This window comes from Camelus ferus, chromosome 6, assembly GCF_009834535.1.
Source record: "Camelus ferus isolate YT-003-E chromosome 6, BCGSAC_Cfer_1.0, whole genome shotgun sequence".
NCBI lineage: Eukaryota > Metazoa > Chordata > Mammalia > Artiodactyla > Camelidae > Camelus > Camelus ferus.
Window position 1 is genome coordinate 82,273,130 of NC_045701.1, and position 15,630 is coordinate 82,288,759.

Sequence of the window (15,630 nt, forward strand, 5' to 3'; positions counted from 1 at the left end):
CTGGTTTCCATGTGTTTCCAGAATTACAGAATTACTTATGCGCCTGCCTGAATTAGAAAGAGTTTTCAGTAAACTTCACTTACTCTAAATTTTTGTTCAATAATAGAGGAATAGTAAAGTATATTACAGTGCATCTATTCAATGGTATATTAAATAGCCACTATAAAATTATATTTATGAAGAGTTTGCAATTAGAGAATGCTTATAAATCTACATAAAAACTGCAAAATATGAAGTTACATTTCTAGTATGAGCACATTATTCAGGTGACTAAGACTGAAAGGAAATATTAGCAGTGTTGTCTCTGGGTAATATTACTGCTGTTTTCCCGTTATATGTGCTTTAAACTGTAATGAACATTACTTTTAGAACAGGAACAATAAAATGAACTTCATTTACAGGATGACAGACCCGCTGAGAGCAGTTCACAGACTGGCAAGGACTCCAGGGAGTCTCGAAGCTCCTGTCTGCAGGGCCCTGTGCGTGTTTCCCCACCATCTATCCGAAAGGCACTTCCTTCCACCCTTGGCCTGTGTTGTCTGTGGGCCCGTACTTCCCAGTCCTTTACTGGAAATAAGCATCTGCCTCCCCTAGAAACAGCTGCATGGAACCAAATGTTACCCAGGAGAGAGCATGAAGCAACTTCCCAGCCACTCTGCACTTGACCCCAGTCCCACCTCCCTGGAGTCTGAGCCTTTAGGTAACTAGCTTAGTGTCCTCGTCAGGGAACAGCACACGGCTGCACCAATTTGTCAGGGTTGTGAGGATTCAAGGACACGATGTAGGTGACTTCGGGCACAGAGGCCGGCACACAGCAGTGCCCTGGTGGACGAGGCCCTCAGCCCGGCCACTCCACAGGAGCCCCTTCTCTGAGCCACGAGACTGGCTGCCCAGAGGGGTCAGTCCCCTGCTGTCGCTTCCCTCTGGGCATTACCAAGTTCTTTCTTGACTCGTCTAACCTGTGCTAGGGCCACATCCGCAGGGTGATTAAGAATAATGAAATTAGATTCTGCGGCTGGTACCCTCACCTGCTTTTGGGGAACCTGGGACTCCACTCAAAGTCTCATCCAGTCATTTCTGGGAGTCCCCAGGGTACGTGCTATGTGAGCTGTGAATACTCTTCTTCATTTTCTCACGAAGCACCTCATTCCCTTCTTTCACTCAGCTCCCTGATGAGGTCTGCGACCCCCACTGCCTAGGAAGCCACCCGAGGGGCTCCACTCCTGCCACTGCTTCTGCTGCTGAAGGGAGAAAATGTCTGTTTCTCACAAGGTTAGAGGAACCAAAGTTGTGTGCATGGTCTCGTAAATATTTTGGCTGAATTTCTTTTCTTTTCAACTTAGAGCATCTTTCCCCTAAGAGTGATGGATGCGACCCAGGACTGCCCTTCCTCTCTCAACGGCTAAGGCCTTGTGTCTGCTGGGCTCCTCTCCCTGGACTCACGTGCAGTCAGATGACCGATGGGTCTACGAGACCCATTTATCAAGATGCACCTGAACACGTCTTACTCTCAGGCAGGCACGGCTTAGGCCAAAGCTGGGATCCCATTGCCCTCCCGTGGCTTTACTGGAAGACCTCTTCCCAGTCCCTCTTCCTTCCTACCCTCTTTCCCGTGGCCCTGACAATGCTCTCCCAGCTTCGACCTCTCCACCCACTCCATCTGAGAGGGTGCCTTGCCCTGACAGGGCAAGATGAGAGGGATGGGAGAGGACCTTGGGTAATGGGATCCCAGCTGTGGCACGAAGGCAGTGTTTGAGGTCAAGGGCAGAGTGGACACAGGGAATTTCAAAGAGATTGCTGAACGGAAAAGAGCCCAGGCAGGGAGCAAGAGCCTGAGGGTGGCGCCAGGATGCTCAGCCACAAGGGGAGGCCCTCCCAGGAGCCCCGAGAACTGCGACAGGGAAGGAATAGCGGACCACGCTGCAGACCAAGGTCAACAGCAGAGTCGTGAATGCAGAGGCTAACTCTTCCCTCCATGGCCTTTTCCACTGGGTGGGAGGCTGACCTTTGAGGCTCTGGGTGGATGGGAACAGTGGAGACCTGGGTTGGGGGGAAATCAGAGGTAGCAGTGAAGTGCCAGACAGGGGCCACACCCAGAAAGAGCAGATGCCAGGTCTGGGGGGGGGGGGGCAGGGAATGTCTGGACATGCAGCCATCCTGATGGTGTCTCTGAGGGACCCTCTCCATGGCTGAGAGGATTACCCCTATGTCGTATTCAGGGCTCCAAGCCCTCTAGCCCCTGAGGAGGTGCTTAGGAGGGCAGGTTAGTAATACAGTGTGACTTGGTCTGACCTCCACATGATATATAAATTTAGCAGCAGTAAAAAGATCTGAAGGCTGAAAAAAGGAAAGAAGATGGAAAGCTGCAGAACACAAGTGTCCAGGGAAGGGTCATTGCCACCTCCCCCTCACCTGTCACTGGACTCCCATCTGAAGCTGCCGTAACTCGTAAAATAACGTGTAGATGGATACCTCTTGTGACCAACATTAATAGACTTGGGGTAACTAGTCAAAACCCCCCTGGGAAATATAGATACTGCTATTGGATACAAAAAAGCTAGAAAGAGAAAGAAGAGAAAAAAAAAAAACCAAATAGCATATTGGGAATTAAGAAGGCTTTATAAACTATGCCGACAAAAAATTTCATTATAAAGACATAAGAAAGCTAAGGAAAAAAATAAATTTGATCTCTTCTTGAACTACAGTAAGAAATAATGATACTTGTTATTCTACACATCACTGACAGTAAGACATCAACAAACAGAAAATATTTAAATGGGCTAATTCAGTATGTTACTAATTAACATGGACAAAATACAAAAAATTCGACAGAATTACTGTTTTGATTTTGTATTTAGAAGACTAAATTAGCACATCATATCAAATAAATGTATTAAAACAACTACCTAAAGAGAAACACTCCTTGGGAGGACAAATAAATTTTTACCTAAACCAGGGAGGGGCTGGCAAACTTTTTGTAAAGGGCCCATGGTAGGCAGACTTCTAAGATCCCCAGTGATCACCATCTCCTTGTATTCACAGCCATGTGTGGGCTTGACCTGATAATGAATTTCATACAGTAAAGAGAGGATACCACTTCCACAATTAGGTTACAAAACATTCCATCTTCCTGGCAGACTCTATTGCCTTCTCAGCTTGCGTGCTTTGATGAAGCGAGCTGCCATGCTGGAGAGGTCCACATGGCAAGGAACTGAGGGGGATCTTGGGCCAATAGCCAGCAAGGAACTAAGGCTCTCAGTCCAGCAACCCAGAGGACCTGAATCCTGCCAACAACCTCATACACTTGGAAGTAGATCCTCTCTCAGTTGAGCCTTGAGATACTGACAGCCCAGCCAACACTCTGCCACCTATGAGTGACCTTGAAGTACAGAACTTAGCTAAGCTGTGCCCAGATTCCTGATAAACAGAAACTCAGAGATAACAAATGTATGTTGTTGTAAGCTGCTAAGTTCTGAGGTAATTTGTTACTGAGCACTGGATAATGGATAACTGATACAAGGTCAGACAATCAAAACTTCAGGCTTTGGAAGCTCTGCGGTCTCCTGAGCAATGATTCCTGCTGCAGCATGAAAGCAGCCAGACGGGGTGTGTAAATGAACGGGCACACTATATTCTAACAAAACTTTACTCATGGATGCCGAAAGTCAAATTTCATATAATTCTTACGTGTCATAAAATAGAGTTCGTCTTTTGAGTCTTTCAACATTTAGGAATATAAAAACCATTCTTAGCTCACAGGCCACACAAAAACAGGCAGCAGAATGGATTTGGCCTGTGGGCCATAGTTTGCTGACCCCAACCTAAAAAGCACAACTAGAACTCTGTTTAAGCCATTATTGTGATGAAACTTAGACCTGAATTTATGTAACAGTAGGCTTATAACAGCACAATAAAACATGTTAATAAAGTGTATTTTATTGCTAGGTAATGAAATACCAAATAAGCACCTCTTGGCAAATATTCTGTAAATTTCCAAGGCAGGAGAAATGAGACAGAAACAACCCTGCCAGAGATGAGGGAAGAGCTGAAAACAGAAGCTCTCCGTCTGATTGCCAGGTGAGGGTACCCCCAATTATCCTGGTCTGTACAGCCCCAGGCAAGTCAGAGCTCCTTCTTGGAGGGGAGGCAGAAAAACTGCTGGAGACTACAGTGACAATACACCTGCCTGTGCAGCAGTGACATCCACCCGACAAGAAGGAGTTCTACAGAGGCAGTAAAAGCTAGTGGGAGGCCCACAAGAAAAGTATGTGCTACATACATGAAATAAAAATAAGAAACAGACTCACAGAAAAGCTAAAGAGGAATCATTCAAAGCTATAATGTTGACAACTTAATGTTTGTTCAAAATAGTACCAAGGCATGAGGAATCTAGGAATGATTTCACGTAAACAGTTAAGAGAACAAGAAAGGTTTACCCTAGATAAAAATACCTTCAAACACCTAAAGCAAAAACTATCTTCAAACACCTAAAGCAATGTCTGGAAGAAACAACAGAATTACTCTGTTCCTTAGAGGACAGGACCAGGACCAGGAATGCTGTGCAGAGATTGGAGGAAGCTAATTTCAGCTTGTTTTAAAGGGAAAAAATTCTGTCCAGCTAAGGCTCAAAAATGGAGGGGGCTTCCTTGAAAATACTTTACACAAGAGAGCTACCTGTTCTCTGATGGCGCTCAGAAAGGAGAGGACCGCCAGGGAGGCCGGTGAAGGGATTCTTACACCATGGAGAAAGTTTTCTTCTCATTCTAAATTCTTACTGTATTTTGAAATTTGATAACCAGAAAAGCATGTTTGTCTTGATTTTAAGCTACCTGTAGACAACAACAGTCAAGCAGGTAATTTGGATTAATACATTATTCTCAAGTATCTCAAACAGACTTAATAGAAAGTACACAGAGTTCAGGGAAGATCACAATAATTGAGGAATGGATGAATTCACTGATCAGAAAAAGCCCTGGCTAATTAAGACACTTGGGGACAAGATAATGATACATTTATCTGAATGTTGCATATTTTATAAAGAATACACTGAAAGATTTTACATCAGGAAAGACAATCAGAATGATTATCTTCAAAGGAAAAAGCAATATTGTATATATAATTCAGTTATTACAGTTTGCAAATTTCAGTAACAAAACAAAACAAAAAACCATGGAATCATAGGTTAATACCAAGCTTTAAACAAAATTATTAACAACATGACAAAGTGAATAATTAACTGAGTAAAGGGAAAAATCCTACTTAAATTCTTGAGAAATTTGCTCTAGTTTTAAGATTTTAGGCAATCTGATTTAGGCTCTCTTTCTCTTGCTAAAATCAAAATGCCAACGAATTGATCTAAAGGTAATAAAAGAAATTTAAATTTGAACATCACTTGGTTCAGAATATTCCTGCCATCATGACCAGCAATATACTATCTTTTCAGAGGTAGACCTGTGGGAAAGGAGGAATGTGAAAAGAAGATTGATTGTGTATGTAGAATCTGAAAGAGGGGAATTAGTCAGAAGGGGCCACTATTTAATGTCGTCAGGTTAAGGGTGCCCTTTCACCTGTCACGACGACAGGTATGACCTTTCAAGGGGACCCAAAATCTCAAGACTATGGTCAAGGTTTCTTGTAATTCTGAGGCATCTTCAAACTGTCAGAAAGCCCATTTAGAATAAGCAAAGTCATGTTTAGAATTTTTAATCACAGGTATGATTTAAATATGATTTTAAGAAGAAATATTCCTGATCACTTAGCTTCGATAATAAATAAGCTGGAATAGTGAGAAATGATTTACTTCCCCATCTGTCCTGTAGAATGTATGTTCTAAAAAATTTAGCAGTTTTATTGAAGTAAAATTGATTTACAATAAACTCACCACGTAAAGTGCACAATTTGATAAATTTTGACATATGTACATACCTGAGAAACCATCCCCACAATCAAGATAATGAACATACCCAACACCCTCCAGAGTGTCATTGTATCCCTCTGTCATCTTTCCTAACCACCCCCTCCAAGCCACTGCCCCTCAATCAATTCCCAGCCTTGAGGCAGGTCATATATCCCCAGCCTCTTGAATAAAGGGGAGGGTGGGTCACCTTGAGGAAGGACCCTGAATATTTATACTATTAATCTTTCTCCCAGCCTTCCCCAAAGGGACCTATGGCCTTTTACCTGTAACTGTAACTTTTAATTGTACACTGGGAAAAAAGAAATAATCAGACCTTTCGGGGACTACCAGTAAGAGGAGGGGCTTATGGAGGTCAGGTGATCGATGGAGTTTTAGCTCAAGTCCATCTCACAGTGGACTCAGTGGATCCCTGACCCCATCCCGTGGCTGTTTTCCCAGGACCAGAATGCATAATTGGAACAGAGATACTTAGAAGCTGGCAGAATTCCCATATTGGTTCCCTGACCTGTGGAGTGATGGCAATTTTGATGGGAAACGCCACGTGAAAGCCATTAGCACTGCCTCCTACCTAGAAAAATAGTAAATCAAAACGCAATATTGCATTCCTGGGGGATGGCTGAGATTAGTGTCACCAGCGAGGACTTGAAAGATGTAGGAGTGGTGATTCTCACCACATCCCCATTTAACTCGCCTATCCGGTCTGTGCAGAAGACACATGGGTCTTATAGAATGACAGTGGATTACTGTCAATTTAACCAGGTGGTGACTCCAACTGCAGCTGCTGTAGCAGATGTGGTTTCACTGCTTGAGCAAATGAATACATCCCCTGGTATCTGGAGGGCAGCTATTGATCTGGCAAATGCCTTTTTCTCCACCCCTGTCCATAAGGCCCACCCGAAGGAGTTCCTTTCAGCTGGCAGGGCCAGCAATGATCCTTCATTGTCCTACCTCAGGGGTTATCAATTCCCCAGCTCTACATCATAATTAATTCACAAAGCTCTTGATCACCTCTCTTTTCCATGGATATCACACTGGTCCATTACACTGATGACCTTATGCTGATTGGACCTGGTGAACAAGAAGTAGCAACTACTCTAGACTTTCGGTAAGATATCCCCGGGTCAGAGGGTGGGAAATAAATCTGATTAAAATTCAGGGCCTCTGCCTTAGTAATTTCTAAGAGTCCAGTGGTGTAGGGCACATCTCTTCTAGAGTGAAGGATAAGTTGTAGCATCTGGCCCCTCCTACCACCAAAAAAGAGGCACAATGCCTAGTGGGCCTCTGGATTTGGGAGGTGACATATTCCTCATTTGGGTGTGTTACTCTGGCCCATTTACCACATGACCAGGAAAGCTGCGGTTGAGTGGGGTCTAGAACAAGAGAAGGTTCTGCAACAGCTCCAGGCCGCTGTGCAAGCTGCCCCGCCACTCGGTTCACCTGAACCAGCAGGTCCAACGGTGCCTGAAGTGGCGGAGAGCGGTGCTGGTCAGAGCCTTCGGCAGGCCCTAGAGGTGAACTGAGGCACAGGCCCTTAGTTAGGACTATAGAGCAAAACCCTGCCATCTTCTGAGAATAAATACTCCCCTTTTGAGAAGCAGCTCTTGGTTTGCTACTTGGCCTCAGTAGAGACTGAACACTTAACTATAGGCCCCCAAGTTACATGCAACCTGAGATGCCCATTGTAAACTGGGTGTTATCTGAAGCCATATAGTTGGGAGCACACGGCAACACTCCATCATCAAATCATCATCATCATCATCATCAAAGAGGTATACACGAGACTGGGCTGAGCAGGCACTGAAGGCACAGATATGTTACCTGAAGAAGTGGCCCAAATGCCATGGTCCCCAGTCCTGCTACACTGTCTTCTCCCTCCAGCCTGCACCTGTGACCTCCTGGGGAGTTCCTGATCACAGTTGACAGAGGAAGAGAAGCCTCAGGCTTGCTTTACAGCAAAGCAAGGTAAAGGTGATAGGGAAAGGTGAAAGCAAATCTTTACAGTGGGCAGAACTCTGAGCAGTGCACCTAGTCGTTCAATTTGCTTGGAAGGAGAAATGGCCAGGTGTGCAGTTTTATACTAATCAGTGGGCTGTGGCTAGTGGTTTGGATGGATGGTCAGAAGCTTGGAAGGAACATGATTGGAAAGTTGGTGACAAGGAAGTCTTGTTGACAAAGATATTTGGGAAAGAGGTTATGTGGACTGGCCTCTCTGAATTGGCAAAAAATGTGAAGGTATCTGTGTCCTATGTGAATGCTCACCAACAGGTGACCTGAGCAGAGGAGGATTTTAATAGTCAAGTGGATAGGATGATCTGTTCTGCTGATACCAGTAAGCCTCTCTCTGTCAACCCTGTCATGACCTGGTGGGCTCATGAACAAAGTGGCCATGGTGGCAGGGACAGCTTACACATGGGCTCAGCAACATGGACTTTGACTCACCAAGGCTGACCTGGGTTCAGCCACCACTGAGCACCCAATCTGCCAGCAGTGGAGACCAACATCGAATGCCCAATGTGGCACCAATTCCCAGGGTGGTCAGGCAGCTACTGGTGGCAGGTTACTTACAGTGGACTAGAACAGATACTATGGAGATGGATTTGCTTTTCCTGCATGCAGCACTTCTGCCAAAGCTGCCATCTGCGGACTTACAAAATGCCTCATGCACTGTCATGGTACTCCACACAGCACTGCTTCTGATCAAGGAACTCACTTTACAGCAAGAGAAGGGTAGCAACAAGCCCATGCTCATGCAATTCACTGGTCTTACCATGTTCTTCACCATCCTGAAGCAGCTGGCTTGACAGGACGGTGGAATGGCCTTCTGAAGACTCAGCTGCAGAGTAAGTAGGCAGCGGGGTTCTCCAGGAGGCCATAAACGCTCTGAATCAACATCCAACATATAGTACTGTTTCTCTCACAGCCAGGATCCATGGGTCCAGAAATCAAGGGGTCGATATGGGAGTGGCACCACTCACTATTACGCCTAGTGACCCTCTAGCAAAATTTTTGCTTCCTGTTCCCATGACTTTATGCTCTGCTGGCCTAGAGGCCCTAGTTCCAGGGGGAGTAATGCTTCCTCTAAGAAACACAACAGTGATTCCACTGAACTGGAAATTAAGATTGCCACCCAGCCACTTTGGGCTCCTCATGCCTCTGAATCAACAGGCAAAGGAGCTGTGACACTGGCTAGGGTCAATGATCCTTACGACCAAGGGGAAACTGCACTACAATTCCACAATGGAAGGAGGGAAGAGGACATCTGGAATACAGGAGATGCCTTAAGGTGTCTATTGGTATTACCAGGCTGTGTCATTACAGTCCATTGAAAACCGCAACAACTCAATCTAGGCAGGACTACTAATGGCCCAGATCCTTAGGGAATGAAGGTTTGGGGCACCCCACAAGGTAAAGAACCATGAACAGCTGAGGTACTTGTTGAAGGCAAAGGGAATAAGAAGAAGGCAGTGAATGAATACCAGCTATGACCCTGTAACCAGTTACAGAAACGAGGACTGTAACTGCCTTGAGTGTTTCTCCTCATTTTGCCATGAATACGTGTGTGTATAATATACACGTTTGTTTTCTTTCCACCCTTATCCCCTCATCATGTCAGATAAGATGTGTTGACTTTATATTATGGAATTTAAGTATTTTAAATTTATGCCATACTATTTAACTTGCGGGATTTCAAGAAGAGCAAACATCACTGTATCACCTAAGGACTTAACGTCCTCTTCTGGGGAAGAGGTTGGTGGGTTTTCAGGACAGATGTATCATGTTAGGTAGAATTATGACCTTGTTATTGTCTTTACTTGAAGATTAAGTATGGTTTAAGGAGATGTGAATGGCTGCCAAGTTGATAGGGGCCGGATTTGTGATGGTTAATTTTAAGTGTCACTTGACTGGGTTGCCCAGATTGAACATTATTTCTAGGTGTGTCTGTGAGAGCGTTTCTGGATGAGTTTAGCATTTGAATCCCCTCCCCATTGTGGGTGGACACCATCCTATCCCATGGGGACCTGAACAGAGGAAGGAAGACTCAGTCCCTGCCTGCTCAACCTGGGACAGTGGTCTTTTGCTCTCGAACTGGGATTTACACCACTGGCTCCTCATTCTCAGGCCTCCGAACTTAGACGAGAGCGGCACCATGGCTTTCCTGAGTCTCCAGCTTGCAGATGGCAGATTGTGAGACTTCTTACCTGCCATAATAGTGTGAGCCGATTCCTTATAATAAACCTTCTTTTACATATATGAGTGTATATATCCCATTGGTTCTGTTTCTCTGGAGAACCCGAATAGAGTCAGTCTCTTTATTTTCAGCCATTCCAGGGAGTATATACAGTGGTATCTCACTGTGGTTTGATTTAATTTCCCTAAAGACTAATGATGTCATTAGTCTTTTATGTTCACATTTTTTATGTGCACATTTGCCACCCAAAGATCTTCTTTGGTGAACTGTCTGCTTAAGTATTTTTTTGCCCCTTTGAAAAATGGAGGTTTTTTCCTTGAGTTTTGACAGTTCTTTATATATTCTGGATACCGGTCCTTTATCAGTCAGGATTTGGAATTTTGTGCCACTCTGGCTTGTCTTTCCATTCACTTAACAGTTTCTCTCCAAGAGCAGAAGTATTTAATTTTGATGAAGTCCAATTTATCTATGTTTTTCCTTTATAGACTGCACTTCTTGTGTTGTATCTAAGAAATTTTTGCCTAATCCAAGGTCAAAAGAATTTTTCCTTTATGTTGTCTTCCAGAAATTTTGTGATTTCAGGCTTTACATGTAGGTCTATGATTCACTTTTAATTTTTCTATAGTACAAAGTTTTACAGAAGTTCATTTTTCCCCCATGATAGCCAATGGTTTTTAGCATTATTTGTTGAAAAAACTATCTTTTCTCCACCAAACTGACTTTGTACCTTTGTAAAAAAAAAAAAAAATTTAGTTACTTATATCTGTGTGGTTCTATTTCTGGACTCTCTTTTCTTTTTCAGGGATGATTTATCTATCTTGATATATACACCACAGTGTATTTTTCTAACTTACAAGTCTTCAAATCAACTTTCGTCTATTTTTTCAAAGGTCGTTTGGCTATTCTAGGTCCGCTGCATTTCTAGATGAATTTTGGACCCAGATTGTCAATTTCTACCCCCACTCCCCAAAAAACCCTGCTGGGATTGTAATTGTGTTGAATCTGTAGATCAGTTTGGAAAGAAATAACATCTTAACTATATTGGGATATTGGGTAGTTTCCTGACACATGTGTGTTTATCAATATTTAATTGAATAGTACTTGAGGGGTAACTTCTGCAAATCTCTGGACTTTTCTCTCTGCAGCTGTCTCCCATTCAACACTGCCCTGCAAACTCTAGCTTCCTTGGTCTTCCTGGAGTATCACTTCCACCTCCTCAATTCTGCTTATTTTTCCCCTGCCTGCACTGCAGCCTGGACACTCTCTCAAGGCAGGAAGCTGGGCAATCACAGGGCTCACCTCGTTCATTTCCCGTCTCCCAGTGTTCACTGTGCTTCACTGCTAGATGGTCAATGTCTTCAATACTGTTGTTTCATACATTTTGCCCATTTAAAAAACTGTTTCAGGCAGGAAAGTAAATCCGGTCCCTGTTATTCCATCTTGGTAAGAAGTGGAAGTCTCAATTTTTAATTTTTAATGTCAAATCTGTTCTCAAAGTTATAAAATTCAAGTAAAAACAGGACAAAAACATAACTAGCAATTAGTATAATGTTTTACCACTCTTCGTTTATTTGTTCATTAGCTCACTTCATTCCTAAAACATTGACTGAACTCTGCATAGTAAGCCCTGAGCCAGCACCTCAGCACACAGGGCTGGGGCTCAAAGCCAGACGCGCCCCCTGGCTCTCACAGAGCTTATCTAGCGGGACAGACATTCATCAAGCAACTACAAACAAAAATGTAACACTGCCATTGTGCCAACTGCTGTGAAGGAAAGGAACAGAATAATGCTATGATAACCTACAACAGGGTGATTTCATGGTATTCATTTCTGTTGTGCCTATATCCATGATTTGAAAAATATCACTACTATTTAAATTAAAGTCACAAAGAAATTACATTATGTACACAGTGGGGGGAAAAGTATCCCATCAAATAAACACTAAGTTAAGACAATATGCTAAGTACTTTGAAGCACGAAAAAATTATGACACTATCTACGGGCAAGTAAGATACAGAGAAACATAAAAAAATGTAAGTATCTACATCCTATAGGAATATAATGGAAATTTACCACTTACACATCATTTTGTCTACCCCCATTAAAAAATTATTTTTTCCATCAGCTTAATTGCAGAAATTTGATCAGTTCCTTTGAGAAAAACAATACATTTATTTTATTTTGTTAGGTCTTACCTAGATATCTCAGCTTGGGAATTCTTCTCTCCATCAACAGTGAAAGGAGATGCTCCAGTTAGTAATTCATACATTAGAACACCTAAACTCCACCAGTCAACTGCCTATAAAACAACAGTAATTTCATTTTCTAGAATATTCACTAATTATATTTTATAAGAAAGAAAACTGAACAAAATTAAGCTATATATTTGGAAAATATTTTGACAAAAAGATTTTGTACATAGCTTTCTGTGTAAGGAGTATTAACAAATATCCAGGCATCCTCAGAACAGAATTTAAACAGAGAAATCAATCAAGGGGCTAAAAATGTTTCAATTATTTCCTAAACTAGTAATGGTTTTACTTTAGTTAATTAAAACAAGTTTTTTAATTTAAAATAAATTTAAAAAAATTTTAAGTAAATAAAATCTTTGGACTTATGGTGGGGGGGTGTACTAATCAGTATTTTTAATGGTTAATTACTCAGCTCCAGTAAGTATGAAATTTCTTAAAGAACAAAAATGAAAAAAAAATCACATCAAAAGGTGTTATTTTTCTTAATAACCACCTAAATCAATTCCTCTTATGGGACCTATCACATAACTCTAAGTCTTCATTTTGTGGGAGGTATGGAGAGATTGAAAATGATATAAAATAAAATGTGATCTACATTGGAATAAAAGCAGTTACCTGAACTGAGAGCACAGCAAATTATATATAATGGAAAGAATCTTGATATGTTGAAAATTAGTTCTTTTACGATTAGGCAAATCAAGATTTCAATAACTTGAATATATGAGCTTATTACACCAAGGAGAAATGAACTGGATGCTAAAACTTTAAACTCTCTGCTTCTAAATTTCAGAGCCAAGTTTTCAGGGAGATGATGCAAAATTTGTGAGCCTAGAGCTATTTTAAAGAAAATTCGTAACAATAACATATAAAACAGGATCCAGCAGACAGAGATCATGAAAGGAAGAGTAGGTGATGGGCACCCTGCATGTATTATCTCATTTAATTAACTCAAAGCTGTCGAGGCATTCCATGAATAAGAAAGAATATTTATTGATGAACTGTACTGTGGACCTTGGTATGTAGATATTCTAGGAGTAATATAAGGTTTCCTTTCCTAAAAATTGGTTCCATTAGGTCTTAGAAGTTAATTTTAACAGTTATAAACTCCTACCAAATTATCTGGTATCTTCAAAGAATACCATGAAGCAAATTAAACCAGCAATTCAATTCCTTTATTTATATAAGCAGTTTTACTGTCATTTGAGTCAGGACCCTCAGAATGTTAGATTTGAAATCATGCTCTCAAACTGATACAGATCTATAATCAGATTCCTAGTCATGGGCTGAAAGCAATACCACACAAACGTGAAGAATGGACTCTTAAATATATGATTAGTCATCTGCAAGGGGATCACTGGTTCTCCACACTTAAGAAATCTGGAGTGTGTATGTGAGATTTTGAAAGGGGGTGAGGAAGAGGTGAGATGAGGAGCAAAAAAAAAAAGTCATAATTCCTTATTTGCATAATGTTATTAATAAAACAAAAGTGTTAAGAAAGAACTGAACAAATTTGTACCCTTTAATATAGGAAGAAAAAAATATATGATCCTAGATTTTATAACTACTCAGAAAGCCTCATCTACAGTCTTCATTTTGCATGAAGGGAAGCGAGGAGGTAAAAAATTGAGCTTTTTAGAGGGCTTAGGAAAACAAACTAAGACTATCTTGAATGCAGAATTCTTTTCTTTCTCCAAGGATTGTTACAATTTTTTTTTTTTCTGCTGACGAGATAAAGTCTCCAGTATCACTACAAAGCTAAAACCAGAAATTGGGAATAAGAAAGAATGAGAAATTCCCTTTTTAATGATCTCTCAGAAAGCAAATATCAACTAAAGGTGAACTAGTCAACTATATGTTTCTGTAAGTTTTTCTAGCAAAAATCAACATCAATAAGCACTGTCCAAATCATGCAGCACGAGGCAGACAGGAGCAAAGTGCACTGTTGATGCATTCAGTGGTACCTCTGCAATGTACTGCGGCTCAGTTGTGTCCTAAAAGACCATGCAACAGGTAAAAAGTGATTTTTGTAAAATAAAAAGAAAAAGAGTGATTTTTGTTCTAAATAGGGTTACAAATGGTGCTTTGCTCAAGACATGACACTTTTAATGGAAATAAAAATATTATTTGAGGAATTAGTCAATTTTGAGGTTTCCTTTAACAAGAGTGTTACTCTATAAAACAAAAAATTATCCTCACCAATAAAACCTGAATAAAGGGAAATCTAGAATGTCCTAACATCTGTATTATCTTTTTCCTCCAAAATACTAGCTATCATAATACGTTTGTGTATACAAAGTAAAGGAAACAAATGAAGACACCAGAAAGAGAGCTCTCTATTGAAGAGACTGTACCTAAGTTACTAACTAGGATTCCCATCATACATTTTATAGAGAGATACCAAGAAGTGTCAAAAACAGAACATACCTTGTCATGTCCTGAATCTCCCCCTCTGACAATATCTGGTGCCATGTATTCAATAGTTCCACAAAAGGAATATGCTCTTTCAGCCTTAAACAATGAAACAAAAAGGGATTTAATTTCAAGCTAGTATGACAAATGGCAGAAGCAGAGATTTAATACTACATGTCAGTGGTGAGATACGTCACAGTAGCAAAATGGTGGCAGACCCTATCTGACATACCCTATTCTCACCAGGGCAGATGCATATATACACACCCATATAGTATGTGGTAAATGGATACATGTAGTGTCAGAAAGACTTCCCATGCCTGAAACCCTACTATCATTCATCCATCCACTCATCCATCCATTCACAAACCCATTCATTCACTCTTCTTTTCTATATGTGTAATATTTCAATTATTGATTTCTTTAACCATTCCTGTAAGAATGCAAATAGTCCTAGTAAGGGAACACGGACTGTCTAATACTTTTAGCATGAGCGACTTTATTTCCAGATAGGCAAGGTTGGAAAAACACTGCGAAACCTGAAGGGGAAAGAAAGATCAAATGCTAAGAAGGGAAACAGGGAACCCAAAGATGAAAAAGGATGAAAAGAATTTTTCTGATCTTACCATCTTGTTTAAGTTTGGCACTGCCAGTGGTAGGTTTAGTGATGATGAGCAGAACTGTTTTTAAAATTCCTGTCTCTTAAAGACAGTTGTTTCTCTTTTGTAGAACTTTAAAAAGGGCTAGTTTAATATATCAGCCTGAAAATTAATCTTAAAAAATTCAGTAATTAAAAAAAAATGACTGAACGTGTCATATCTCAATGTAATAAAGGAGAATAAATATCTGCTACACAGATATT

The 15,630-nt window shown here is 41.2% G+C and overlaps 1 protein-coding gene across 4 annotated transcripts in view; it reads right to left on the reverse strand.

The window, feature by feature from the left end:
- Positions 1-15,630, reverse strand: part of RPS6KA5 (ribosomal protein S6 kinase A5) — a 167,345-nt gene that overhangs the window by 32,691 nt on the left and 119,024 nt on the right. For 2 of the 4 annotated variants that reach the window (XM_032482508.1, XM_032482509.1), the window contains 2 exons: positions 14,784-14,867; positions 12,303-12,406 (listed from right to left, as the gene is read on the reverse strand). In XM_032482508.1, the coding sequence (XP_032338399.1) occupies positions 12,303-12,406; positions 14,784-14,867 (188 nt within the window). Of the gene's footprint in view, positions 1-4,674; positions 4,807-11,405; positions 11,532-12,302; positions 12,407-14,783; positions 14,868-15,630 lie in introns of those variants that run through there. The other 2 variants (XM_032482510.1, XM_032482511.1) reach the window with 2 other exon arrangements.